The sequence below is a fragment of the Phyllostomus discolor genome, chromosome 5, assembly GCF_004126475.2.
Source record: "Phyllostomus discolor isolate MPI-MPIP mPhyDis1 chromosome 5, mPhyDis1.pri.v3, whole genome shotgun sequence".
In the NCBI taxonomy this organism is placed as follows: Eukaryota; Metazoa; Chordata; class Mammalia; order Chiroptera; family Phyllostomidae; genus Phyllostomus; species Phyllostomus discolor.
This window is the reverse complement of record NC_040907.2, coordinates 16621859-16647222: the sequence shown is the minus strand read 5'-3', so window position 1 is coordinate 16647222 and position 25364 is coordinate 16621859. Positions and strand designations below refer to the sequence as shown.

The window sequence follows — 25364 nt, the reverse complement described above, 5'->3', positions numbered from 1 at the left end:
TTCTCCTGTGCCAAGGAGGGCAGTCAAGGATGATTAGGGGTGCCTGGAGGGCAGGGGGAAGATGCTGTCACCAGGCCCTGCCTCTGTTTTCCCTCAGACCCAAGCCAAGAGCCGCTCAGAGTGGGACCTTCAGGATGGGAGCCGTGGTCCCTGGCTTTGGAAGCGAAGACACAGCTCAGGGGGGCCTGCTCAGCCCCTGGGCCGCCTACAGAGGCCAGCTGTGGGCAGCGCCTCTGACATGGCCAACTATGCCTCCATGGGCCTGGAGAGCCCAGCGCTGGCAGCAGACCCTGCTAGTGCAAGGTGCCCGGTGCCAGCTCCTGGACATTTGGAAGAGGGAACCCCAGACTGCCCTTGCTCACAACCCCCATACATGGCCCCAGAGGTCCCTCTGAATCCTGAGCCACCTGGCAACGTGAAAGACATGCTGCCCCACCCAGCATCCCTCCTCAAGGCAGAGGGGACAAAGGGCAAGCCTGCCACCCCAGAGCCAGAGCTGCCAGAAACAGCCCAGATCCAGCCTGAGCGTCCTTCTGCCAGGAGGACCCGCTACCACATCACTGTCATCCTGCAGGGGCGTGGGCAGACTGCTGGGGAAGAGGGTGAGGAGCCCAAACCGGCCCAACAAGCTCTCCACCCCTTCTGCCCTGAGGAATTCAGGGGCTGGCAAAATCCTCCCCAGGGGCTCCGCCCCATCACGGGGTGCCCAACTGACCCACCCCAGGAGTCCCGGTTAAGAGCTTCACGGCATCAGGAAAGCTCAGCCCAGCAGCAGGAGCTCCGGGCCCCCTGGACACCTGGGTCCCCACACAGACGGTGAGTACAGGTTGGTCCCCACGTGGGGTGGTGGTGGGAGGAGAAACTGGCCCTTTCTGGGGGTCTATGCCTCATCTCTAGACTTTCTCAATTCCAGGCCCATTCATTCAGCTCCCTGGGCATGAACTGACTCTACCTTCTCGCCCCCCAACTTGCCTTCCTCTCCCTCCCCTCACCCACACCCACGTTCCTGGTCCTGGAACCCACTGCTGTTCCCCTCCCCTGTCCACCTGAGGAGAGAGAGAGGATGGGGGAGGGGTCACCTCCTCTGCGACACCACCACTCTCTGCTTCTGTTCAGGAGACCACAGACCCCACCTGGGAATAGTCAAGCTGCTGGGTGTCCTGGGGCAAGTTGCTTAACCAATCTGGCCCTAGAGCTGTCAAACAGATTTGGTAACAGGAGATGAGGTGGTTACAGGATTATGCTTTGAACTCCAGAGAGTTGTGCTGCCAAAATAGCAGAGATGCTTATTAATAACACCTCAGGTGCAGCAATAATTACCCACCTGGCTCTGTGTCGGTGACCAAAGAGGAGCAGACACTGAGATTCCCAATCTTTCTTGATTTTTATTTGTATTGAAATAACTCTCCCAACTCTGCTGGGCGGGCTCAGAGATGAAAGGGTGGGTTCCCTAAGACTCATCTGGAAAGGGGTGAACACGGCATCTCTCTAGGACCACCAGGAAGGGGCACTGGGCCTCAAATAGGGCTCTGAAAAGTTCCCAGTGATGATGGTTGTAGCTGGGTCATTTATGGTTTTCTAAACATAATCCTATTTTATCCTCACAACAGCCCCATGGAGTAGGACAAATCCTGCTCCACACCCCAGGCCCCAATTATAGTAGAGAAACTAAGGCTCAGAGAGGTTACACCCCTTACCCAAAGTCAACCAGAAAGTGGAGAGACCAGAGTTTGAACATGCGTGCCTGGGCTCTAACCACTTCTCTCTTCTGCCTCTCGTAGAGGCTCTAGGCACGCAGTGGAGGGTTGAGTGCGGTTGTCCTGCAAACTCCAGGGTTTTCTCTGACCCTGTGGAGGTGGGTTTGGTGGCACTGTGCTAGCAGAAGCAGCATCAGGGTGCCCAGGCCACTGGGCAGGAGTCAGGGTGCCTGGTCCTGTGGCAGGGAAGAGGGGGATGTGGGACCTCGGCTGGCTTGGAGATCTGCTCTGGTGCCGCAGCTGGAAGAGAAGGGCTGCAGACAGGGAAGGTGGTGGAGGAAGCAGGCCTGGAGAGAGGGCAGAAGAAGTAGCAGGTCTGTCTGGGGGGACTGGGTCTGTACCTGCCACTCCCTGGCTATTTTGGGCCCAGGTAAATGACAGACTCTGGCGGGAGGCTTGGGCTCACTTAGAGAGGAGGAAGTGGACCTCCAGGGACAGCATCCTTCTATGTCCCCAGGGTTCCCAGGCCAGCATTGGTAAATAATGGGGGGCGGAGGTGTGTGACACAGTTGGGTCCGTAAGTGGGAATGTGGATTCATTCAAGGGGGTGTGTCCGTGTTCGAGTAGGGGTGAATTTCAAGAAGAGGAGGGCTTGGGGCTATGAATTGACTATGTGCATGTATCATGAATGTGTGCTTGTGTCATTGGGTCTGTGTATTTCTGTGTGTCTGTGACTTGTGTGTTGCTGTGTCTCTGTAGCTCTGACTCTGTGTGTTGGTGGGTCTGACTGTGTAAGTCAGCATAATGGCCTGTGTGTGTTTTCGTGCATGTGCTAATCTGTGGGTTTATGCTGGTGTCTGTCTGTGTGTCAGTGCGTGCCAGTGTGACATAGCATGCGTTTGTGGGCATGTGGACCTGTAGACTGGTTTGGCTTAGTCTGTGGGTGACTCACAGGTAAGCGAGGAGAATCCAGGACTTGTTGGGTTAGAAAGGCTCTTTCCCACACTCCCCCCGCCCCTTCCTCAGCCTCTCCCTTCCACACACCTTGTTTGGAGGTTACAGGTTACCCTGCCAACAAATCCACTTCTGATATGGGGCCCTGGCAGGGCTCTGGGAATGGGGACTTTTCCTGGCCTATGAAAGGCATCCTGTGTCATCAGGGAATATCTTCAGAGCAAGGACAAAAAGGGGGAGCTATCAATAGCCGGGTTCCAGGATAGTCTGAAGAACATTCTAGCAGTCATGACTGTCCAGGGATCGGTCAGGTCAACTGTCAAATGATGACCTCCCTGTCCCTAGAGGTATGCAAGCAGAGGCCAATGACCAAATGCTTGAGGAATGAATGACTGTCAGGGGTGTTGTCCAGGAGTTGGGTTGGGCTGAGAGAGGCATTGCATTCTGACAATGGCTAATTTGATTATCAATGGCTTCCCTGAAGCTGCTTCCCTGTCACTTTGCCAAAGCCTATGGGGCCTTCTAAATACTGTTTCTGTCTTTATGTCTAATTTTTTGACCCCTGGACTCCTAGGATACCACCTTCATGGGAAAGTTGGCTTTGGATGAACCTAACCAGAAAGTAGAGCATCACCTAACATAATTAACATTGAATGAATGAATGACTTAGAACCCAGGCTTTGTCCCTTAATATTTTTTTAAATTTTATTTTAATCATTGTTCTGTCCCTTAATATTAATGCCATTAGGGACAGGGAATCTCAGCAAATGGTGGTTGTTATTGTTGTTATTCAGAAATGAACAGGAGACTCAGGGGGCTCAGCAAGGGGGTAAAGCTTATGTAGGTGAAATCCCAACAAAGAGGACAGGGGTTCTGTTGGAAGAAAGGGGGCTCCTTAGTGAGAATGGGGTGGGAGAGGGTCAGATGCTTAGTGAAGGGCTATGTGTCCAGGGCTTCAGGTGTCTGATGGTGTCCTGCTCTCAGGACTTCTGGCTTTGGAAAAGGATTGGGGCTCCTTCTTAGCCTGCCACCTTCTGGATACACAAGACTTTTCTGGGGGCACTCAAACCCTGCCCCGGGCCAGGTCATGTGCTGTTACAGTCACCAGTGGTCTCCGAGTCGGGTCAGGCTTCCCTAAGCCTCAGTCCCTTTCATCTCTGCCCCTCATAAAACCTGAGTCACTGCTGGGCTACAAGCAGGGTCAAAGTTCTGGGTTTTACCAGCTTAGGAGAGAGGAAAACAGAGATGGGGGAGGGAAGTTGGGGTACTGGGTCCATTTCTGGTCTTAACTTCCTTCAGAGTGGTCTAGGGTCTGCCTCATAGAAAGGCGGCAGGGCAGACCTGAAGACAGGCTTGAGTCTGGGGATGAACGGGTGGACTTCATGGGTCCTTGGGGCCAACCAGTAGGGTTGCCCTGGTCAGTGTGACTTGGAAGTCAGAATGGGGGCTGCGTGGCCCCTCCAGGACTGCTGTGACCCCCTTTAAAAGCAAACCTTCATGCCTTGACTGGCTTGGTTCAGTTGGTTGGGCTTTGTTGGCAAAGCAAAGGGTCGCTGGTTTGACTCCTGGTCAGGCAGGGCACATGCCTGGGTCATGGGCGAGACTCTGGTTGAGGTGTGTGCATGAGGCAACCAACTGATTGATGTTTCTCTCTCACATCAATGTTTCTTTCCCTCTCTTCCTCCCATCCTTCCCCCTCTCTAAAAATGCAATAAAATAAAATATGAAATAAAATAATGTAAGCAAACCTCCAAACCATTGAGTCTCAGTTACCAGGTAATTGAGGAGTTTGCTATGGTGGTTAAGCACTTAGGGTTGGGATTCAAGTACTGTCCCTGATACTGTGTGACTCTGGGCAAATTTCTTAACTTCTCTGAGCCCTTTTCCCCCTCATCTGCAAAATGGGAATATTTGTTCATAAATTACTAATAATTTATTCTGTACAAGATATCAAATGCATAGGATTCTTTTGAGGATCCCGTAGGACCGTGAACATAAAGGACAACGTAAAGCAAGGTGTTTGGCACAGAGTCAGCCCTCAACAAATGGCTGTTGTTGTTACTATTAAAACAGATTCACCAGAGAGTTTCTAGGGAACTTAGAGATCTCCTAAGACATTTGTTACTATTACCGCCATTTAATAAAGGAGGTAACGGAGACCCAGAGAGATCAAAGAGGGTCAGAAAAGCAATAAGACCCTTGCCCCGCCCCTTAAAACAGTGAAGGTAAGATGTGCTCTGCTGGAGAGGACCACTGGAATATCTAGATGTGATCCGAGCCTTTATCTCGGAAGCAGAAGGGAAGATGCCTGGATGTGGATTCAGATATGACTTCAATCCCCACCTTCAAACTTGGCAGGTGCATCACCCTGAGCCAGCCACTCCTCTTCTCCGACCCTGGGCTTCTTCACGTGTACAATAGGGGACATGATCAGAGAGGAGAGAATTGAGGGAAAGTGCCTTTAAGTCCAAAGAGCTGGGTCCTGAGAAGCTTCATGAAGACCCACAGATGCACCCAGACGAGTGCCAACAGTCACACTGCAGGCCGAAGCTAGCACACAGGTGTCCCCACCTGCTAGTATTCAGTCACAATTCTCCAAGGTGACAAAGCAGAGTTTATGAGTCCGCGTTTTAGTTTATAAGGCGAGTTTTTGTTCTTTCTCTCTTATTGCATCCTGACAATAACCCTATGGAGCACGCACTCTTATTATTACGGTTTTTAGCATGGCTTGGAGCCCTGAAACTTGAGGGGGCAAGTAGCCTGCTCAAGGTTATCTAGCTCGTGAGTGGCAGGGCCAGGGGGAACCCAGCTCTGCATGAAGCCAAGGCCAGCCTTTCCCTCCCTTCTCTTATAATGGCAGAATGGGGTCTGAACAGTTGCCTAGTTTTCAGCTGGTTTTCCAGTTTTGGGGCTCCTTGGAGGGCTCCTCGGGCAGAGTCCCAGCCCCACCCATAGACCAGTGGGTCAGATTGTATGTCCTTTTTTGCTCTATCCCTTCCCTCTCCTTCCAGGCTTAGGACACTGCTTTACCCCTTGAAGGTCCCTGGCATAGGGGACCACCGGAACATGGGGAGAGGGCTGGGAGTATCATGCCCATTCTACAGGTAAAGAAACAAAGGCCCCAAAGACCAAAGGACTTGCCTGGAGTTATCCACCTGACTTTGGCAGAAGTAGTTATTCTGCACTACAGAGAGCCACCATCACCACTCCTGACCCTGTCTCTCTGTTTTCTGGTGCCTCTGCAGGGAGCTGGGCCAGACCGAACCAAGTGCTCTTCAGGACGGGCTGCTGGAGCCCAGCATGGAGGAGGCAGGCAGGTCCCCAGCTCGGACAGAGGCCCGAGTGGTGAGTGCCAGACTGGCATGGCAGCAGCGGCCCCCTGCCCAGGAAGAGAGCAGACATCGTTTTCACAAGGTGTCCTTGGTATCGGAGGCCCACGTGGAAGCCCCTCGGAAGGAGATGTTTGACTACAGTCACCGTGGAGAGGGAGTCAATGGTTTTGCTGCAGGGGGAGAAGAGACTGTGAATCACCGAGGCCCCCAAGTTGGGGATGACTCCAAGAGCTTCCAGAGCCATGGGCCCATCTTTTCCAAAAAGTACACACTACCTCCCAGGGAGAAGAGGCTGGTGGGGAGGCTGAAAGAGGCTGTGGACCAGGGTGATGGCAGCTCCCAAGACCCTAGGACTGAGCCACCAAGCCTGGGAGCCATAGCAAGGACTGAGCTCTTGGTGCCCCTGCCTGGGCCCCGTGAGCCAAGCCCCCACCCAGGCATGAGCCTTGAGAAACGGCGGGTGACACGCACTGTGCGGACCACTGTGGTAGTAGGAGGGCATGTAGACCAGCGAGTGAGAAGCTCTGTGACCTTGGAGCCAGTGCTGCCAAGGGGCCGCAGTGTTGTACGGGCGACGGTGGTGAGCTCCAGGGTTGAGGGCTTGCCCAGCCGCAGTCAGGCCCTGGAGCTGCTAAGTAGTATTGTGCCTGCTGGGCAAAAGCCACCTGCCAGCAGGCTTCCCCGGCCCGTGGCTCCGGTGCCAAGGAGTGCAGGTCCGAGCAGCACAGTGGACACAGCCCTGGGACAGCTCCCCGAGATGGAGAAACCGGAGCCAAAAGACAGATCTGCCCCAGACCCTGTAGGTATCCCAGAGGGTGCTCACTCACCTCAGAACCAAGAGGTCCCTGCAGCCTGCCCAGAACAAGACCAGGTCCGAGCTTGGGACACTACAGACCATGAGGTCTCAAGGGTGCAGGGAGCCTCTAACCCCCCCACCCAGCTCTCCCTCCACACCTCTCAGGGCCACGCACCAGTACCCTCTCCTCCCAGACTCCAGACCCATACCCCTTCCCCAGTCCTAGACCACGTTCCCGAGCAGCCTGTGGTGCCCTCTCACCCCAAAGTCCAGCTCATCCTTGACCCCCAGGGACCCCAGGCCTTGCCCTCTGTAAAAAATGAGGGGATCACAGGTCCCCCTGCTGCCACCATCATGCCCATGGGAATAAGTGAGGCTGCTACTGTTCCTGGACAACCTCCATCCTCTCCAAGAAGGGAGTGTATCCCCAGCCCAGGAAATCTGTCTGCTCCCTCTTCCCCAAGGAATAAGGTTGTTCAGGACTCTGAAAATGGCCCTATCTTCCCGTTTACCCAGAAAGAGACAGTGGAGGTCCCTGATATTCCTGCTGACACAGCCCCCACCCACAAAGGGGTTGTGGAGGGTCCCGGTACTCCTGCTGCTTCCTCCCCCAAACCAACTGAGGTTGTCCAGGACCCAGAAGGCAGGCCTAGCACCCCCCCAAAAGTCATCCAGGGTATTGAGAGCAGCTGTGGCTCTTCCCTCACCAAGGAAGAGTCTGTTCAAGGCCTGATTGCTCCTGCAATCCCATCCTCCCACAAGGATGAGGTTGTCCAGGGCTCTGAAGGGAGCCCCATCTCATCTCCCACCCAAACCCAAAAGGAGGTTGTCCAGGGCCCTGCTGTTCTCCCTGCTCCCTCCTCCTCAGTGGGCAAGGTGCCCCCCAGCCCAGCAGGGCCCCAGGCCCCAGAGTCAATGGGAACAGGGGCCAGCCCCGAGTCCCGGCTTGTCCCTGACTCCACTGAAGACAAGACGCTCCTGCAGTCACTGAGGGAGGAGGAGGAGGAGGTGGCCCTGGATGCCGACCTGGAGACTTTCCTGGACACCCTGCGGAGCATGGAGTCCCCTGAGATCCTCCGCACTCACCGGCTGCCACGAGCGCCCCGCTCCTCCTACTTGGCCACGTACGCCACGCTACCCCCTATCGAGGAGGACCAGCCCAGGCCAGGGGCGCTGGGACCCAGCCCCCAGGAGGTGCCTGCACTGGAAGAAAAGGAAAAAGAGGAGGAAGAAGAGGAGGAACCAGAGAACCCCTACTTGAGTGATGATGAGAAGCTCCAGCGCAGGCAGGAGAAAGCCTGGGGCCTCTGGGACTCCGGCCCTACCAGGCCCCACCAGACCTCTTCTTCTCCTCTGGAGATGATGAAGAAGCATGTCACAGATGCCAAGCGCTCCCACTCAGAGCCAGGGTCAGAGTGGCAGATGGGCACGAGGCCTACTTCCCGCCTTGGTGGCAGTCTTTTCTTTGGTGGTCTGGTGCCTGCCACCAAGGAGGTCCTCACCTTCGGATCACTGGGCACAAAACTCTCTGCTCTGCCTCCCCATGAGGCACCAGGGCTCAGAAAGGTGCCAGGACAGCTGCCCCTGCTCTGCAGTGAAAAGTTGCCGACAGAGAAGCCTGAATGTGCTGGGCCCGCTGAGGGCTGGGTGAGTGAGGCCTTGGTTGGGCAAGGGAGGGTGCCTGGCCTCTCCAGGGTTTGGATGGTATGAGGACCGTGGTACTAGGAGGCAGAATCTTCAGAGGCAGAGGTTTGGGCCTTGTGTTTGGGCCTGAGGTATGGCTCAGTGTGACCCTGTGCAAGCTACATCTCTCTGGGCCTCAATCTTCTTGTTCAAACAGGAAGAGGTTTGCATTGTGGATTCCCAAGGGCTTAGTGGCTCCAATCTCTTGGAAGCTGGGGAAGGGGAGTAATAGGGACACAGCTCCTGGGACAGAGTGGGTTGAGGACAAGTGAGGATGCTCTGTGGGGGTAGAGACTGATACGGAGGATGTGGGATGCTTGGAATAGCAGGCTGTGGGGGGCAGTAAGAAGACAACCCCATTAGACTTCTTACCACTCACTGCCTCCATTCCAGAGCTCAGCACCGAAGACGCAGGGCAAACTGAACACCAGGCCAGGAAAGGTAGGTGGGTGGGGGGCAAGTGTGTGGGAGGAGGCCACGGGAGGTGGAATCTTCAGCAGAGCCTGAGGACCCCTTCTGTGTCTTCTCCAGGTGATCCTCTTCTCAGAGCCCGGCTGCCAAGGCAGCAGCAGGGAGGTTTGGGAAGACATTGCTGATGCCTCCGGCTGGGCCCAGGTGGCCTCCATAAGGGTGCTTCGAGGCTGGTGAGTGCAGAGTGCCTGAGGAGCCAGGGCCTGCCCGTGAACCTGGGGCAGTGGGGGCAGCAAGTGCAGTGACAAGTGCTCGGGCCAACCCGGCAGAAACCCCCTCAGCTACCTGGAATCCCTGCCTTGTGGGCACGTCCTCTCCCACCCAGTGACGCTGGTTCTCTGTGCCCACAGCTGGGTGCTATACGAAGAGCCAGAGTTCCAGGGCCAGAAGCTGGTCCTGCCTGAAGGAGATGTGGAACTTCGGGCCTCGGGGACAGCGTGGAGTCTCAAAAGCATCGGGTCCCTGAGGAGGGTTGTCCGGGTGAGTGGTCTGGAGTTGGGGGTTGGATGTTGCCCTGTCTATCCTGGGCCCCAGGCCCTGAGGAGGAAGAAAGCCTCAGGTGCCTAGAGTTGGAATCTCTGGGATAGATCACATTGAGTAGGGGACAGAAGGGTTACGGTTATTAGGGACTCACCTGTAGATTCCTGACCTTGGAGCCAACTGGAGAGTGCTCAGCTTGGTTTGAGGGGGCGGGGCCAGGCAGAGGCCAATCCCCAGCTTGGGAAAGCAGCCTGGGGAGGTTTGAGCTGGCTCTGGAGAAAGAGTTCATTAGAATCACAGAAACAGGTGGGGGTGGATATGGGCGCTTCCCCGTCCCCAGGGCCCAGGCTCTTAGGCCCGCACTTAGACCCCGGGTGCCTTGGACATTTATTCTTTCATTGGCTCAAGGACGCTTGATAATGTTTGCTGTGTGCCAGTTCCCATGCCAGGCAATGGGGCTGGGGAGACCTGCTCTCTGCCCTGCTGAACTCAGGGTGAGGCTAAGGTCTCGGGATGGGGTTGGAAACAGAAATGCCATACAATAGGATTAGAGATTTATAAACACCCCTGGCTGCCAGGAGGAGAAGAAACTAGATGGGACCCCAGAGGCAGGAAGCCCAGGAAAGACTGTGATGTCCAGCTCAGGAACACTCCTGGATTTTGGGGGTGGGATGTGTGGTTGGAAAAGGCATAGTCAATATTATAGTTTCATATCAGTAAAGCAGGAAAAAAAACATTGTTTTTATAACACCAGTTTACAAACTACCAAAATTAAACTTGGCAAAACCATCTTGGCCACTAGGGAGAACCAGAAGAGAAAGCAGGGCCAGTCAGGCGGTTTTTTTGTTTTGTTTCATGTTTTTGTTTTTAACGAGTGGAGGAATCACTCTGAGTCCAGAGCTGTCGCAGTTCTCCTAGTAAGAGAGGACGAGAGCTGATGACTCTTAACCAGGGCAGTGGCCCAACCATGCAAAGGGGGGACAGTTTCAAAGCCTCTCCTGAAACACAAACGTTTGTAGACAATTTATTGCGATCTTCTCATCGTGGTGTGGAAGCTAACAAGGTACAAGAGAAAAGGGCTTTGAGGTCAGGTGGACCTGGATTCATCTGATTAATTCAGTGCGGATCAGACACTTAATATGTTCCAGGCACCGGGGGGGGGGGGGGTGCTCTGTTCTTGGCCCAGCTACTTACAGGCCGTGTGCCCTTGGGCAGGCTGCTTAACTTCACTGAGCCTTTTTCCTAGTCTGAGAACGGAGTGATAACTCCCATTGACAGAACCAAGTGAGACGGGGTAAGATGCCCTTAGCAAAGTGCCTTGCAATCTGTGGATGCTTCTTAAACATGGGGTGAAGGAGGGAGTCAATGAAAATGGTTCTGATGAGGAAGAAATGCCCAGAATGCGGAGAGGACCTGCTGCTTCCTGGGATGAGGTGCAAGTGGAACCAGTCTGGACAGAGGCCGAAATTATATTTAAAGGAATAGTTGAAGTTAGACCTCAGGGAGCAGCTGTCCATCCCACCTGTCCCTCCAGCAGGCTGGAAGCCCGGCTACCCAGAGACAAGGCAAAGGGCATGGCACTTGGCAGGCGACTGCTGAGAACTTTGGTCTCAGGTCCTAATGGAACAGGGCGGGACCAGCAAGGACTTTGGTGTTGGGATTGTCTCGCTGACCTTAAGAGTACACCCCAGTCACCCTCCTGGCTTCTGGGGAGACTGTCACAAAGGTTTCCCTGAAGCCTCCTGGAGCCCCAGTTGGGCAGACTTGGGGAAGCAGGTGCGGATGTGGTAGTCTCTGAGGGGTGCTGCTTTACACTTCATTTTTCCGCCCTTCTCCTTCAGGACTATGTTACCCCAGAGATCAGCCTGTACTCTGAGAAGGGCCTCCAGGGGGAGCAAGTGAAGCTAACCGAGCCCTTGGAGGACCCCCAGAGCCTGAAGAGGCCCATGCAGGTGGCATCTGCCACTGTCTCTGCAGGACTGTGAGTCTGGGCTGTTCTGGAATCCCTTCATCTAACAGTCACTGTGCTGGGGACACATGGGCGACAGGATACAGTCTTGTCCTCAAGAAGTGCTCAGTCTACTGGTGGGGAGAGGGAAGTAAGCAGATGGTAGCAATCTAGGGTTCCAGGAAGGGGGAGCACAGAGCTGTGGGAGTACAGAAAAGCAGCAAACCAGCCAGAGGTCACAGAGGCCTGCCAGGAGGAGGAGATGCCTCAGCTGGGAGGAGTTGGCCCCGGGAGAATCTAAGCTCCCTGAGGACAGGGATTGTGTAGGCTTTGTTCACTACTGTATCCCTGCTACTTAAAGCAGGGCCTGGCATGGGGTAGATGCCCCTAAATATTTGTTAATTGAATGAATGGGGGAAAGAGTATATCCAGCAAAGGGAACAGCACCTGCAAAGGTCCAGAGGTATGAGATCTAAGCTTTGAAAACCCAGTCTGTTCAGAGAGAGCATCAAATGGGGAGATGCGAGGCCTGGGAGGAAGGCAGGGGGCCAGACCGAAGGGCTTTGTGCAGCTGGACTGTAGTGTCAGGCTAACAGGAAATTACAGGGGATGTTTCAGCAGGTCTGTGCACTGGAAAGAACTCTCCAGCTGCTGTGTGAAATGAGAGAGGGACAGGTCAGAGGAAGGGACACTGATGGAGTGGCTACTGCCCGAGATTATGGGGGCCTGACATGTCCTCCAGAGTCCCCTTGACAGAGGCCTCTCCCCCAAGACCTCCTTCTCCTCTCTAAGCCTTCCCTCCCATCCACCAATCTGTGTCCCCAGGTGTTTGGGGTGAAGCTACCTCTCTGCCTCCCCCAGGTGGCTGCTGTACCCCAAACCCTTGTTTGAAGGCACTCCCTGCATCCTGGAACCTGGAGAGTACCCCAACTCTGAGGCCTGGGGTACATCAGACCCCAGTGTGGGCTCCCTGAAGCCCATGAAATTGGTAAGGATATAGGTGGTTCCAAGTAGCCTTGTCCTACAGTCTGGGGGAAGGGGCAGGGCCTGGGAGTTCCCACAGGGAATGGGACCGGAGGAGAGGTGGGATTACCCAAGAGGTGGGGGATAGGGAGAACGTGGGGTTGGCCATTTTTAGGGGTGTCAGGATCAAGTAAATCCTAGGTCACCAGCCCCATCTGCCTTCCCCCACCTCTGGGCTGGTGTCTCAGCTCTGTCTCCTCTGCAGGGCTGCCCAAGAGTGGAGAAGCCAGGGGAACCCAAGGTAAGAGTCTGGGCTTTCGGGCCAAAAAGGACGTTTGGGCGGGTTTTGTGCGTGTGTGTGGCTATCACAGCCTGGACTGGAAGATAGGAGAGGAAGGTCCTGGGAGCCAGCAGCTGGGTCTTGGAAGGTGGAACCTGATGGGCTCACTGGGAACTGGCTGTTATGTGTAAGGACCAGGCCAGAGGTCAGAGAAGAGACTAGAGTTAGGGCCTAGGGCCGAGTGAGTGAGTGGGAGGGCTTAGCTATATGAGCTGATGCTGGGCAGAGTCATCCTGGACTGGCTGGGTATGTTTGGGTCCGGATCACTCCCTACCAACCCGACTACCCCTTACCCCAGGCTGTGGTGTATGAGGCCCCAGGCTTTCAGGGCCAAAGCTGGGAAGTGAGCCGAGACATCTACAACCTTCAGCAGCCAGAGGACAGTCACAGCCCCCACCTGGCCTCCGTGGGGTCCCTGCGAATTCTTGGAGGCTGGTAAGGACTCAGGACCCTTCCTTCTACCTTATTCACCCCACTGGTCTCTACCCTGGGAATGGGAAATGATCATCCGGGTTGTCTGTGGGTGGGGGCAACTGTCTTACACACCCAGGGGCCTTTTCTGACTGAGTCTGTCTGTCTGCCTCCACCCTCCCCAGCTGGGTGGGCTATGAGAAGGAAGGCTTCAGGGGCCACCAGTATCTGCTGGAGGAGGGGGAATACCCTGATTGGTCACACTGGGGAGGCTATGATGAGGCGCTGATCTCCCTACGGGTCATCAGGACGGTAAGCAACATCAATTGGGCCATCCCTCTGCCTCTGGTCACAGCCATACTCCCCTCCCCGCCCCCCAGTATAATTAGTTGAGGGAAGAATTTGTGTCCCATCTCCCTCTTCTCCAGATCATCTGAAGTGTTCCCTGAGGTCTAGCCTCTCTCCCTCCTGCTCCTTTTCTCCAGGCCACACTGATCACCACACCCCAAAGTCCCCTGCTGGTCTGCCTCCCTGGGGTCTGGTTACTCCCAGGGGTTTCGGTGGGTGGGCGGGAGAGACCTGACTGTCCCTGGGGCCCAGGACTTCTCGGATCCGGCCGTGGTGCTGTTTGAGGCCATGGACTTCGAGGGGCACCACGTAGAGGTGAGCGAGGCACTGCCGGACGTGGAGCTGGCGGGACATCGCACTCACACGCAGTCTATCCACGTGCTCAGCGGCGTGTGAGTGACAGCGTGACAGCAGGGCGGGCCGGGGCGGTTCCTGCAGAGGTGCTGGCTCCGCCCCGCTGATCCGTGCCTCTCCCTTTCTGTAGGTGGGTGGCCTATCAGGAGGTGGGCTTCTCGGGGGAACAGTTTGTGCTGGAGAAAGGAGTGTACCGCAACTGCGATGACTGGGGCGCAGGCAACAGCGCCCTCGCCTCGCTTCAGCCGGTCCTGCAGGTGCGGTCTGAAGGCGGGGCCTCTGGGAGGGGTGGGACTCGGAGCCGGCGGCGGGGCCATTGACAGGAGACTGGAGAGCCTCAGCTAGCTAAGGTCGGGGATTTTGAAGCCCGAGGAGCTAAGGCGAGGGGCTGGTTCCCTCCTTATGTTTTGAATATTTGATCTCTCCTTTCAGGCGGAGGAGCACAATCTGCACTTTGTCTCAAAGGTAAGGAGCTGGCGGAGGCCCATGTCTCTTCCCTCATTTGAGATCTCTCCCTCTTCCCCATTTTCTCCGGCTCACTCCATTGTCCTCCTTCACTCTGATCTGTTCCCGTCTCCGCCCCCAGATTCAGCTTTTCTCGGGTCCCGACTTCCTGGGAGACCACATCTCCTTCGAGGATGACCAGGCCTCTCTGCCCCCTTCTTTCCAGCCCCAGTCCTGCCTTGTCCACGGCGGCAGGTGAGGATGTGGGGGAGGGAAGCTCGGGGCAGGTGGACCTGCCCTGAAACCTTTAACTCACTTTGGAAATTGGAGCTGCAGAAAGAGGGTCTTTATTTCAAACGATTTCCTTACTCTGGTTTCATTGAAATGAGCTATTCTGTCCTGAAGCGTTAAATCTTTTAAAAAGCAAAGCAAAATAAAATTTCAATGGAAATGTAAAACTTGTAGGTAATATAGTATAAAGAACCCCAATCTTGTTTTGTCTGTCCCTCAGCTGTTTTTTTAGTGGAGTATTTAAAATTCCCGGCCCAACATAAAATTTCACAGGTAAATACTTAAGCATGTATATCTAATAAGAAAAGACCCCCCCACACATAGTCACAAGTTATAACATCTAATAAAATTAACAATAATTAATAATACCTAATACCCAGGCCATGTCCAATTTCTCCTGTTGTTTCAAAAAATGCCTTTTTAAATTGGTTTGTTTTTCTCAGGATCCAAACAAGGTCCACACATTGCAATTGGTCAGTTTGGTCTCCAGTGTATAACAAGCCCCTCCCCCCTTTTCACTTTGTTTTACACCATTTATTTGTTTGAGGAAACCCAATAACTTGCCCCTGTGAGTTTCCCTTCTCCTATATTTGGCTGATTGCTTCCTAGTCTTGTCTTTTAACTTGTTCTTCTCTGCACCATATTTTCTATAAACTGGTAGTTAGATCTGGAGGACTGATGAAATTAAAGGTGTTTTGTTTTATTTTGTTGGCAATACTATATACATGGTTCTGTGGACTTCCACTGCCTAACACCAGGAGGCCTGTGTCTGCTTGTCCCACTTTCAATGACATTAAGATGCCTGCATCGTAAGATTTCCCACTTACCTTTCACCTAATGGTGTTAGTATCTATTGATAATTGCCTAGATCCATGACTTCTTTAGAAGTTGCAAAATAATGATTTTCTTTTTTTTTAAAGATTTTATTTATTTTCAGAGAGGGAAGGGAGGGAGAAAGAGAGAGAGAGAGAAACATCAATGTGTGGTTGCTGGGGGCCATGGCCTGCAACCCAGGCATGGACCCTGACTGGGAATCGAACCTGCAACACTTTGGTTCGCAGCCCGCGCTCAATCCACTGAGCTATGCCAGCCAGGGCTACAAAATAATGATTTTCTAATTTTTGTGATGCTTTCTACATGTACTAGCTGGAATGCTGAGGGTTTTCCTTTTTAACTATTTGTTTACCTATACAAAAAGAAAAAAGGCAGTTTGACTTTTCCCAGGAATCAGTGTTTCATCTACCTCTTTCTCTTGATCAATTTTCAGAATAATTTCTCAATTGGGTGCTCTAGTGACTTCCAAAGGTGACCATTAAAGATTTTTTTAAAAAGTACTGTTATGAACTCAGAGTTTTATGTATTTGAAATGCTTCAATCCATTGGAGTCACTATTCTTTTGTGTGCTCAAATTGTTCCATCTCTGGCCAATGGGAGCCTCTTCAAATTGCCTCTTGGGTCCTTTTGACATGACCCCAATAGTTCTTTTTTTAAAAAAATAACTTCCTTGTTTTTCCTGGTACAATAAGATGCTCCAGGATAATTTTGCACCCCCCCCACCCCTGCCAAACCCACACAAACATTTGGAATCAGCCATTCCCCAAGGAGCTCTGGCTCCTTTTAGTGGGACATAACTATTCAGAGACCAAAATCTGCATGCTAGGTTTTTAAAATTATAATAGTGATATTACTACTCACGGTAAAAACCAGTGACTGCTATTTGAGTTTTCTCTGAGTTCTTTATGTCCTCAGGACATTCACCTACATACCACTGGACATATTTATATTGTTCAAAATATTGTGTTTTTAAGACATTTGAAATAATGTGTGGTTTTTCTTTGTGGGTATGCTACCAACCTGAGGTAAAGTTATAAATTAAAATGATTTAATTTAATTTATTTTAATTTTTAGGCGTAGCCTTCATTTTTATTTAATTCTGTTTTTTAAAAGATTTTACTTATTTCCTGGCTGGCGTAGCTCAGTGGATTGAGCGCGGGCTGTGAACCAAAGGGTCGCAGGTTCGATTCCCAGTCAGGGCACATGCCTGGGTTGCAGGCCACAGCCCCCAGCAATTGCACATTGATGTCTCTCTCTCTCTCTCTCTCTCTCTCCCCCCTCCCTTCCCTCTCTAAAATAAATAAATAAATAAAATCTAAAAAAAAAAGATTTTATTTATTTATTTTTAGAGAGAGGGAAAGGGAGGGAGAAAGAGAGGGAGAGAAACGTCAATGTGTGGTTAACTCTCATGTGCCCCCAACTGGGGACCTGGCCTGCAAACCCAGGCATGTGTCCTGACAGAATCAAACCCGTGACCCCTTGGTTCACAGGCCGGCACTCAGTCCACTGAGCCACACCAGCCAAGGCTTAATTCTGTTTTTTAATTATATAAAATATTTACAGTGTTCCTGTTCTAGTCAGCTTGGGCTGCTATAACAAAACAGCATACCCTGGGTAGCTTAAACAACAACTTATTTATTTTCTCTCAGTTCTGGAGGCTGGGAAGTGCTGGCGGATTCAGCTTCCTGGTGAGGGCCCTCTTCCTGCCTTCCAGCTACCACATGCACCCCACCCCCCACGGTGGAAACAAAGCTCCTGCCTCTTCCTCTTCTTACAAGGACACTAACCCCATCTCCGGGGCTCTACCCTCAGGACCGCTTTTAACCCTATTTACCTCCTCCCACAGTCCGTTATTGGAGGTTGGGGCCTTCAACTATGAATTTTGAGGGGAGTCACAAACATTCAGTCCATGCAGTTCCAAAGTTAAGACTTAAAAGCATTAGCTTCTGTCTCTGTCCCTGCTACATTTTCCGCTCCCTCCTCTACAGATAATTTTTTTTTAGTGTTTAGTTTATTCACTCATTGTTTCTTTTTGAAAATATAACTAAATATATATTCATATAAATTTACATATAACTATAGAAATCAAATATATTTTGCTTCCCTCCTTCCTCATTTTCTTACACAGAAAGACGTATACTGCAACTTGGTGAATTTACTAAAGACCACCAAATTGTGTACTTGAAAAGAGTGAATTTTATGGTATGCAAATTACATTTCAGTTTTTTAAAAAGAAGCATACTGCCCTGGCTGGTGTAGCTCAGTGGACTGAGCACCACCCTACGAAGCAAAGGGTTGTGGGTTCGATTCCCAGTCTGGGCACATGCCTGGGTTGTGGGCCGGGTTCCTCAGTGAGGGGTGTGTGAGAGGCAACCACACATTGATGTTTCTCTCACTCTCTTTCTTTCTCCCTTCCTGTCTGTCTAAAAATAAATAAAATCCTTTAAAAAAAGAAGCATACTATAAATTACAGTAATATACTTTTTTTTTTTTACTTAACAATTTGGAGATAACTATATCTCCTTAAGAAGTAATTTTTATTCCTTTCTACTGCTATATTATACTCCACATCCTTAATGTGCTCAGCCAGTCCCTCACTAATGGACATTTGGGCCGCCTCCACTCTTTGCCATTGCAAACCGTGCTGTAATGAATGGTCACATGTGCTTGTGTTATTTTATGTTTTTGGAGGGGTCCTTGGGATAGATTCCAAGAAATAGGATTGCTGAATAATTGCTTGATATGGCCAAATTTCTCTCCTTAGGGGCTTTTTAAAAAAAGATTTTATTTATTTTCAGAGAGAGGGGAAGAGAGGGAGAAAGAGAGGGAGAGAAACATCGATGTGTGAGAGAAATACATCAATCGGTTGCCTCCCGCACACCCCAAGTGGGGACCTGGCCCTCAACCCAGGCATGTGCCCTGACTGGGAATCCAACTGACGACCTTTTGGTTTGTGGGCCAGCACTGGATCTGCTAAGCCACACCAGCTTAGAGCCTTCCCCTCACCTCTTTTTAAACAAAACAAAACAAAACAAAACTGATTTTAGAGAGAAACATTGATTTGTTGTTCCACTTATTTATGCAGTCATTAGTTGCTTCACCCATGCACTTGCAATCTTAGCATATCAGGACAATGCTCTAACCCACTGAGCTACCCGGTCAGGGCTCAATCAGTCCTTTCTTAAGTCTGACCTCTTAAGGCTGCTGCAGTGCCTGTTCATCCTTGACCTCTCCTGGATTGGGGGTCGTGATCAAGTCTGCATCTACTCTGCTGTGTCTCAGGGGGCCTGGGCAGGCTGAAGACAGGGCAGGCTCAAATACCCATCCACTCATGTCCCCCCACCTTTTCCCTTTCCCAGCTGGATCCTGTTTGATGAGAAGAACTTTGAGGGTGACCAGCACATTCTCTCCGAGGGCGAGTTCCCCACTCTCACGGCCATGGGCTGTCCAGCCTCCACAGTCCTGGGCTCCCTCCAGAAAGTACCCCTGGTGAGTGCCCCTGTGCTGCTGGGACGTCCTGAGCCTCTTCCCACTGCTGTGGGGGCTGGTGGAGCTTGAGTCCAGTCTTCCTCAGAACCAGCTCGGGTCCCTCTGACCCCAGGGCTTCAAAGCCAGTTCAACTTACTAGAGATTTATCCAGCGTCTGCCAAGATGAGTCCTGGGGACGATGAAATAAATCAGACACAGTCCTGCCTTCGAGGAACCCAGTCACATTGACATAGAGATTGCTGTGCTCAGTGGTGTGTTCAGATACAGAAGTGGTACAAGGACAGGAGGAACTGGCACTTGGGTGGGCTGGGGGGCAGGGCCAGATTGCTGAGGCCGTGGTCTGTGAGGAGAGGCGTGACACGGAAAGACGGCTCTGCTGTCGTGTGGAGAGTGAGTGGGTGGGGGCCAGGCAATGAGGTTGTTTCCACAGTGAGCCAGAGTAAGTCATCATGGCCTGGACCAGGGAAGAGGTGGAGAGAGAGACATGGGCTGTATTAAAGAGCTAACGTCTGTAGCACTTGGTGACCAGCACTGGGTGGGCCAGCGGTGGCAGCACAAGCAGAACAGCCAACATTTACTGAACACACACCATGCTCCCGGCCCTTTAATAAAGGCTTTTAATCCTTCCCACAACACTGGGCAGCTGCTGGCAGGCAGAGCCAGGTTCTCCCCGAGGCAGCCCAGCTCCTGAGGCCGAGCTCTTTACAACTACACCCTGGGCTCTGGAGGCAGATAGACCTGGTCCTGAAGCCCATCTTTAGGGGTTTAATCTTCTCCAGCCTCAGTTTCCCCTCTGCTAAGCAAAGATAATAACGGCACCTAACTTATAGGGTTGTTGAGAAGTTATAATGAGATCAGGTAAAGTGCTTAGCACTGAATCTGGCATATAGTAAGCCCCAAATATGTGAAACTATATGATTAACAGTATTGTTAGTATACTGTTCTTAGAAGTGCCATTTATTGGAAAGAAGGTTTGAGGGGCAATGGGGGCCCCGTCTGCCACTTGCTATATCTGAGGCTTTGGGGGACATCCAGCTGCCAGTGCCCGGGAGTCAGGAGTCCTGTGGGGTGGATCTCAGGAGGGAAGAGAGCCTGAAATACCCATCTGAGAGTTGGGGGGCTGAATGTGGGGCCAGGACTTTCTTGGGTTCACCCCTTTTCCACACCCCCGGACCCCCAGCACTTTTCAGAGCCCTCCATTTTCCTGTATGGACTGGAGTGCTTCGAGGGGAAGGAGATTGAGCTCAGTGGAGAGGTGCGGAGCCTGCAGGCCGAGGGCTTCAGCAACCACGTGCTGTCCGTGCGGATCCAGGGGGGCACGTGAGTGGATTGTGGGGAGGCACAGGGTATGGGGGCTGCTTGTAAGTGTGGGCTGGGCCCCTGGCTTCTTCCCTCCCGCACTTCTATTCCTGTCTCCTCCCACCCAGGAGGGAGGTAGAAGTGGACTGAGGAGCAGCATTGATTCCCAGGGCTTGGACCCCAGCCCAGGGAGGAAGGGGCTCTTCAGGACCCTCCTCGGCCCTGCAAACCCCAAATCCACTTCCAATCCACTTCCTAGCCTCTCTCTCCCCGCTTGAGACCCCAACTCCAGACAGAAGAGTCCCAGCAGGAGAGAAGAGGAGGTGGGGAATGTTCTGACATTCTTGCCTTCTCCACCCCTCTGTCTGTCTTCTCCTCTGTGTCTCTGGCACGTGCTGGGCCCAGCTGGGTGCTGTGTGAACACAGTGACTTCCGGGGCCGCCAGTGGCTGGTGGGCAGCTGCGAGATCACCAACTGGCTGACCTACAGTGGGACCCAGAGGGTGGGCTCCCTCTACCCCATCAAGCAGGTGGGTAGCGTGTCAGGCTGAGTGTGTCCATGATGTCTTGTCTGGGTGTGTGTGTCTGTGTATTTCCCATGTTTCCCAAACTCAGCATTTGTGTGCTTTTATCACAATTTTACCATGTCGTCATTCTTCTTCCTTTCTGTTTAAAGGTTTTATTTATTTATTTATTTTTAGAGAGGGAAAGGGAGGGAGAGAGAAACACCAATGTGTGGTTGCTTCTTGCACACCTCCTACTGGGGACCTGGCCTGCAACCCAGGCATGTGCCCTGACTGGGAATCGAACCAGTGACATCTTGGTTCGCAGGCCAGTGCTCAATCCACTGAGCCACACCAGCCAGTGCTTGTCATTCTTCTTGAACCATTACCTACTTAATATTTTTCTCTAAATCAACTCACCTTTTTTCCTACTGTATCCTTATCTTAAGGAATAATATTCATAAAATCATGGGTTTGATGTGGATGTGTGATTTTTCCTTAATAGACAATATAGTAAATACATTACCATTAAAATTTTAACAATAAGTTTATCCATGGAAGACTGAAGATTATCTCATGTACTACTCAGCAGTAGTGAGCTCATGCCACTTTGAGAAACCTTGTGTCCGCATGTCTGGACGTGTGTCTTATTTCTTGCATGTGCATTAATGTGGACGCCTGGCCCTGGGGTCTGCGTGGGTTCGTGTGCGCCTGTTTGAGGGTCTTTTCTGTGTCTGAGGGTCTTTTCTGTGTCTGTGAAGTCATTCGTGACCACGGGTCTGCGTAGGTGACTTGTGGTTTGTGTGCGTACGCATCTGTGAGAGCACGTTCACGAGGACATGTGCCTGTGACACTGTTGTGGTCCGTAAAGCCACAGACTCTTGTAACATCAGTGCTAGAAGAAACCTCGGAGATTATCTCCAACTCCCACACTTTACGGATGGGGGAATAAAGGCCCCCAGAAGTGGACAAGGACTTGCTCTGCCATCTTGGGCAAGTACAGCACCTCCATGGACCTGAGCTTCCTCACCTTTAAAATGAGGGTAACACATATGATGGAATTGGTTTGAGGACTGCAGAGAATGTATATAAAGTCCTTAGAACAGTGCTTGCGCGGATAAGCACTTAACAAACGTCCACCGTGATGCTTATGACTGTGACTGCCATCACTGGTACCTGAGGTCCCCAGCTGATTGGCGGCAGAGGCTGATCTGAGGGCTGACAGTGCCGCGTCTGCCCTGCCAAGGCAGCGCTTTAGCATGGGCGTGTGCGCGCGCATCCGTATTCCTACACATACCTGTAGCAAACCGAAGCGCCTGGTGTGGAGTAAGTGGGAGGGACCACTTGGTTAGGATGTGTGAGTTTGCATGGCTGTGAGTATCCATGTGTCTGTTGCAAACTTCTGTGCAGCTGCGTGGACCTTGGGTTTATCTGCTAGCGTGTCCCTCTGCACACATCCATGGGTATGTATGGACATGGAACTGTGTGGGTGTGGACGTATGCTTTAGATGTGCCCTTGGTATCTGTGTGGGAAACAAGGGATGACTTAAAGAAGGGCCAAGGAAGGTGTAGGGGCAGGAAGGAGGGCTTGGGAGCTTGGGATACTGGAGGGTCCAGAGGTATGGGTGTTGGGGCCCCAGCTGGGAGCATCTCTGACCAGGGAGCCCTGACTCTCAGCTCCCTCCACTCAACAGCGCCGGGCTTATTTCCGCCTCTGGAATGCGGCACTGGGGGGATTCCTGGCCGTGCCGGACCACGTGGAAGACATGAAGGCAGGCCGTGTGGTGGTCTCTGAGCCTGCAGCTGGAGGTAGTTGCATCTGGTACTATGAAGATGGGCTGCTGAAGAACCAGGTACTGGTTTAGTCGCTGGGACAGGGACCCCAGGACCCCAGGCATACACAGGCTTACCTTGGGAGTCCCAGTGCAGTCAGTAACAGGACCCCCCCTTGGGTCAGAGACACATACATACATATACTAAGACCCTGGGGAGGTGGAGAATGCAGGCTGTGCACCCCCTGGGCATTCAGGCTCAGTCCCCCATGTGCAAAACAAGAGCTTTGATCCAGATGCTTCTAAGGGGCTTCCCAGCTGTGATATCCTGTGACAGAACCTGGGTCCTGGTAACACTGATGGGTCCACTGCACAGACATTTCCCAGGCACCGACTCTGTGCTGGACGCTGCTCTGGGTGCCGGGAGTACAGCAGTGAGAAGGCAGAAATGACTCTTGCCCTCCTGAAGCTTACATCCTCGTGAGGAGTGGCAGAAACAATTTAAATGAGTAAAAATATCTGAGTACCTTAGATGATGGAAAGTACAATAGAGCAACAATTTTCAACCTTTGTCATCTCATGGCACGTATAAATTAATGACTAAAATTCTGCGGCACACCAAAAAATATATTTTTTGCTGATCTGACCAAAAATAGGTATAATTTTGATTGATTTATAAATAATAATAAGTAATTACCTACCCTTTTTACTCCAGAGTGACTTTCTAAAAAACCAGGTGCCTATAGTTGTATATAAGGATTTCTGGCACCACAAGAATTAACCAATCAGATGCAACCTTAGCGACGTGACCAATAAGGTGCAACTCTATTATATGACCTATACATTTATGGTTCCAGACGGCATCCACACTGGATGACTATTGTTGTGTTGGCTTTTGTAGTTTAAAAAATTTTATTTATTTATTTATTTTTAGAGGGGAAAGGTGGGAGAGAAGGAGAGAAACATAAATGTGAGAGAGAAACAAATATTGATCGCTTGGTTACCTGTAGCATGTGCCATGACTGGGGACTGAACCTGGAAGCCAGGCATGTGCCCCAACTGGGAATCCAACTGGTGACCTTTCATTTTGTGAGATGATGTCCCACCAACAGAGCCACGCCAGCCAGGGCCTGTCATCATTTTTTTATTTGACAATCTAAGGAAAAAAATATCAATGCCTCTGCCTACATAGTCAAGTATTGCATGTTTTAAAAATTATTCCTGGCTCGTGTAGCTCAGTGGATTGAGTGCAGGCTGTGAACCAAAGTGTCGCAGGTTCGATTCCCAGTCAGGGTACATGCCTGGGTTGCAGGCCATGACCCCCAGCAACTGCACATTGATGTTTCTCTCTCTCTCTCTCTCTATCTCCCTCCCTTCCCTCTCTAAAAATAAATAAATAAATAAATAAAATAGTTTTAAAAAATCCTGTGGCACACTGATTGAAGATTGCAGCAACAGAGAAAAAAAATAAATGAATCAAAGAAACAGGAAGTATCAGTAGCTCTGACAAGGGGACCCCTTTCAGAGAAGGTGCCGTTTGAAGGACGCAGCCAAGCAGATGTCTGATGAAAGTGTTCCAGATAGAGGGAACAGCAGGTGCAAAGGCCCTGAGGTAGGAACATGCCTGGCATTTTCCAGGACTAGCAAGACCACCTGCATGGCTGGATTGCAGCGAGTAAAGGAAGGAGCAGGAGATGATATCAGAAAGATTATGGGGGTGTAGGTCTTTGTAGGCTGTTAAAAGGGGGTTGTCTTTCAATGAGAATAAAAGGAAACACTGGCTATGTACTCAGGGTGCTGTGTTAAGCCCTTCACACGAATACCTCCTATAATCCATAGGGAACACGAGGGCAGATTCTATTTTGCTCTCCCTTTTACAGGTTAGGAAAGCAGAGCGCAGAGAAGTTAAGTACATGACTAAAAGTCACACAACCAATAAGTGTGTCATGGCTTGTCTGATGCTGAAACCTGTGTTTCGGGAGTAAATCATAGAAGATTTCCTGGAGGAACTAATATTTTTTCAGCCCTCATATGACTTCTCACTGTTGAACCCTCACAACAGTGAGCACTCAAGGGGTTTCCATCTCCAAGGAAACCAAAGCTCAGGAGGATTAAGAGATTTGCCCAGGGTCATAGTCCAGAAGGATTCAAAGTTGGGTATGTCAAGGGTGTCTTTGGTGGAATCCCTGTGAAGAGGAACAAACGGTGCCTGACAACCTCTTGGGGGCGCAGGTGGCCCCCACCATGAGCCTGCAGGTGATTGGGCCCCCCAGCACAGGCTCAAAGGTGGTGCTGTGGGCTGAGAGCCGCCTGCCCCGTCAGACGTGGAGCATCAACAAATCGGGCCACATCTGCAGCCAGATGTTTGAAGGTCGGATTCTAGATGTGAAGGGTAAGTTGGGGGATATGTGTGGGAGAAGGCACCTGAGGCGGCGAGGGGCAATGGTGTCCCCAGCTTGCTCTGACTATTTCCCCATCTCTTTCTCCTCCCCTAGGTGGCCGGGGCTATGACCGGGACCACGTGGTGCTGTGGGAGCTGGCCAAGGACAGGGCTTCTCAGATCTGGACCATACACGTGCTTTGACACCCTACCCTCCCAGTCCCGGTGGCTTTCTCTGAGATGAAATGTTTTTATAGTATTTTTTGTTGTTGTAACATAAGTTGTTTTCTAATATCCTCCTGGGTGTCCTCCTCTCTGTGCACTTGATATTTGGGGGTGGGATTGAGGATTCCTTCACCTGCCTTCTTCCCCCTGCACTCAGTCTTGATTCTTCCCTTCCGGCTTGTCCTGGGGCTCAGATGCAAGGCCTCCCTTTACCATCAGAGGGAGCCCTGGGACCGGACAAACTGTTGAGTGTGGTCGTTCATGGAGAGTCACCCCAAATGATGTGTTTTGAGAGCCTGCTCTGAGCTAGCCTGGCTCTGGGCTGTGAGAGCACACACAGGAACCAGTCCC

At 51.7% G+C, this 25364-nt stretch overlaps 1 protein-coding gene across 2 annotated transcripts; it reads left to right on the top strand.

The window, feature by feature from the left end:
- Positions 1–330: 330 nt before the first annotated feature.
- On the top strand, positions 331–25099 carry CRYBG2 (crystallin beta-gamma domain containing 2). Of its 2 annotated transcripts, none has more exons than XM_036025562.1 (20): positions 331–816; positions 5897–8426; positions 8856–8903; positions 8994–9106; positions 9284–9413; positions 11255–11394; positions 12223–12349; positions 12590–12625; positions 12963–13099; positions 13261–13387; positions 13676–13815; positions 13908–14034; positions 14210–14242; positions 14364–14476; positions 18706–18835; positions 20016–20155; positions 20540–20663; positions 22331–22489; positions 24641–24779; positions 24904–25099. In XM_036025562.1, exons 1-20 carry the CDS (start codon positions 374–376, stop codon positions 24990–24992), a joined length of 5025 nt encoding a protein of 1674 aa, XP_035881455.1. In that variant the 5' UTR covers positions 331–373; the 3' UTR covers positions 24993–25099. The 2 variants fall into 2 exon arrangements, with proteins under 2 accessions (XP_035881455.1, XP_028369177.2); XM_028513376.2 differs by having other exon boundaries at positions 333–816; positions 24641–24800.
- Positions 25100–25364: the final 265 nt, after the last annotated feature.

What these genes read in the sequence shown, in the direction of transcription:
- CRYBG2 (XM_028513376.2), top strand. Translation starts at nt 374, where the DNA reads ATGGCCCCAGAGGTCCCTCTGAATCCTGAGCCACCTGGCAACGTGAAA. An exon ending in CCTGGGTCCCCACACAGACG is followed by an intron (nt 817 to 5,896) that starts GTGAGTACAGGT and finishes GTGCCTCTGCAG; the next exon opens with GGAGCTGGGCCAGACCGAAC. An exon ending in CCCTCTACCCCATCAAGCAG is followed by an intron (nt 20,664 to 22,330) that starts GTGGGTAGCGTG and finishes TCCACTCAACAG; the next exon opens with CGCCGGGCTTATTTCCGCCT.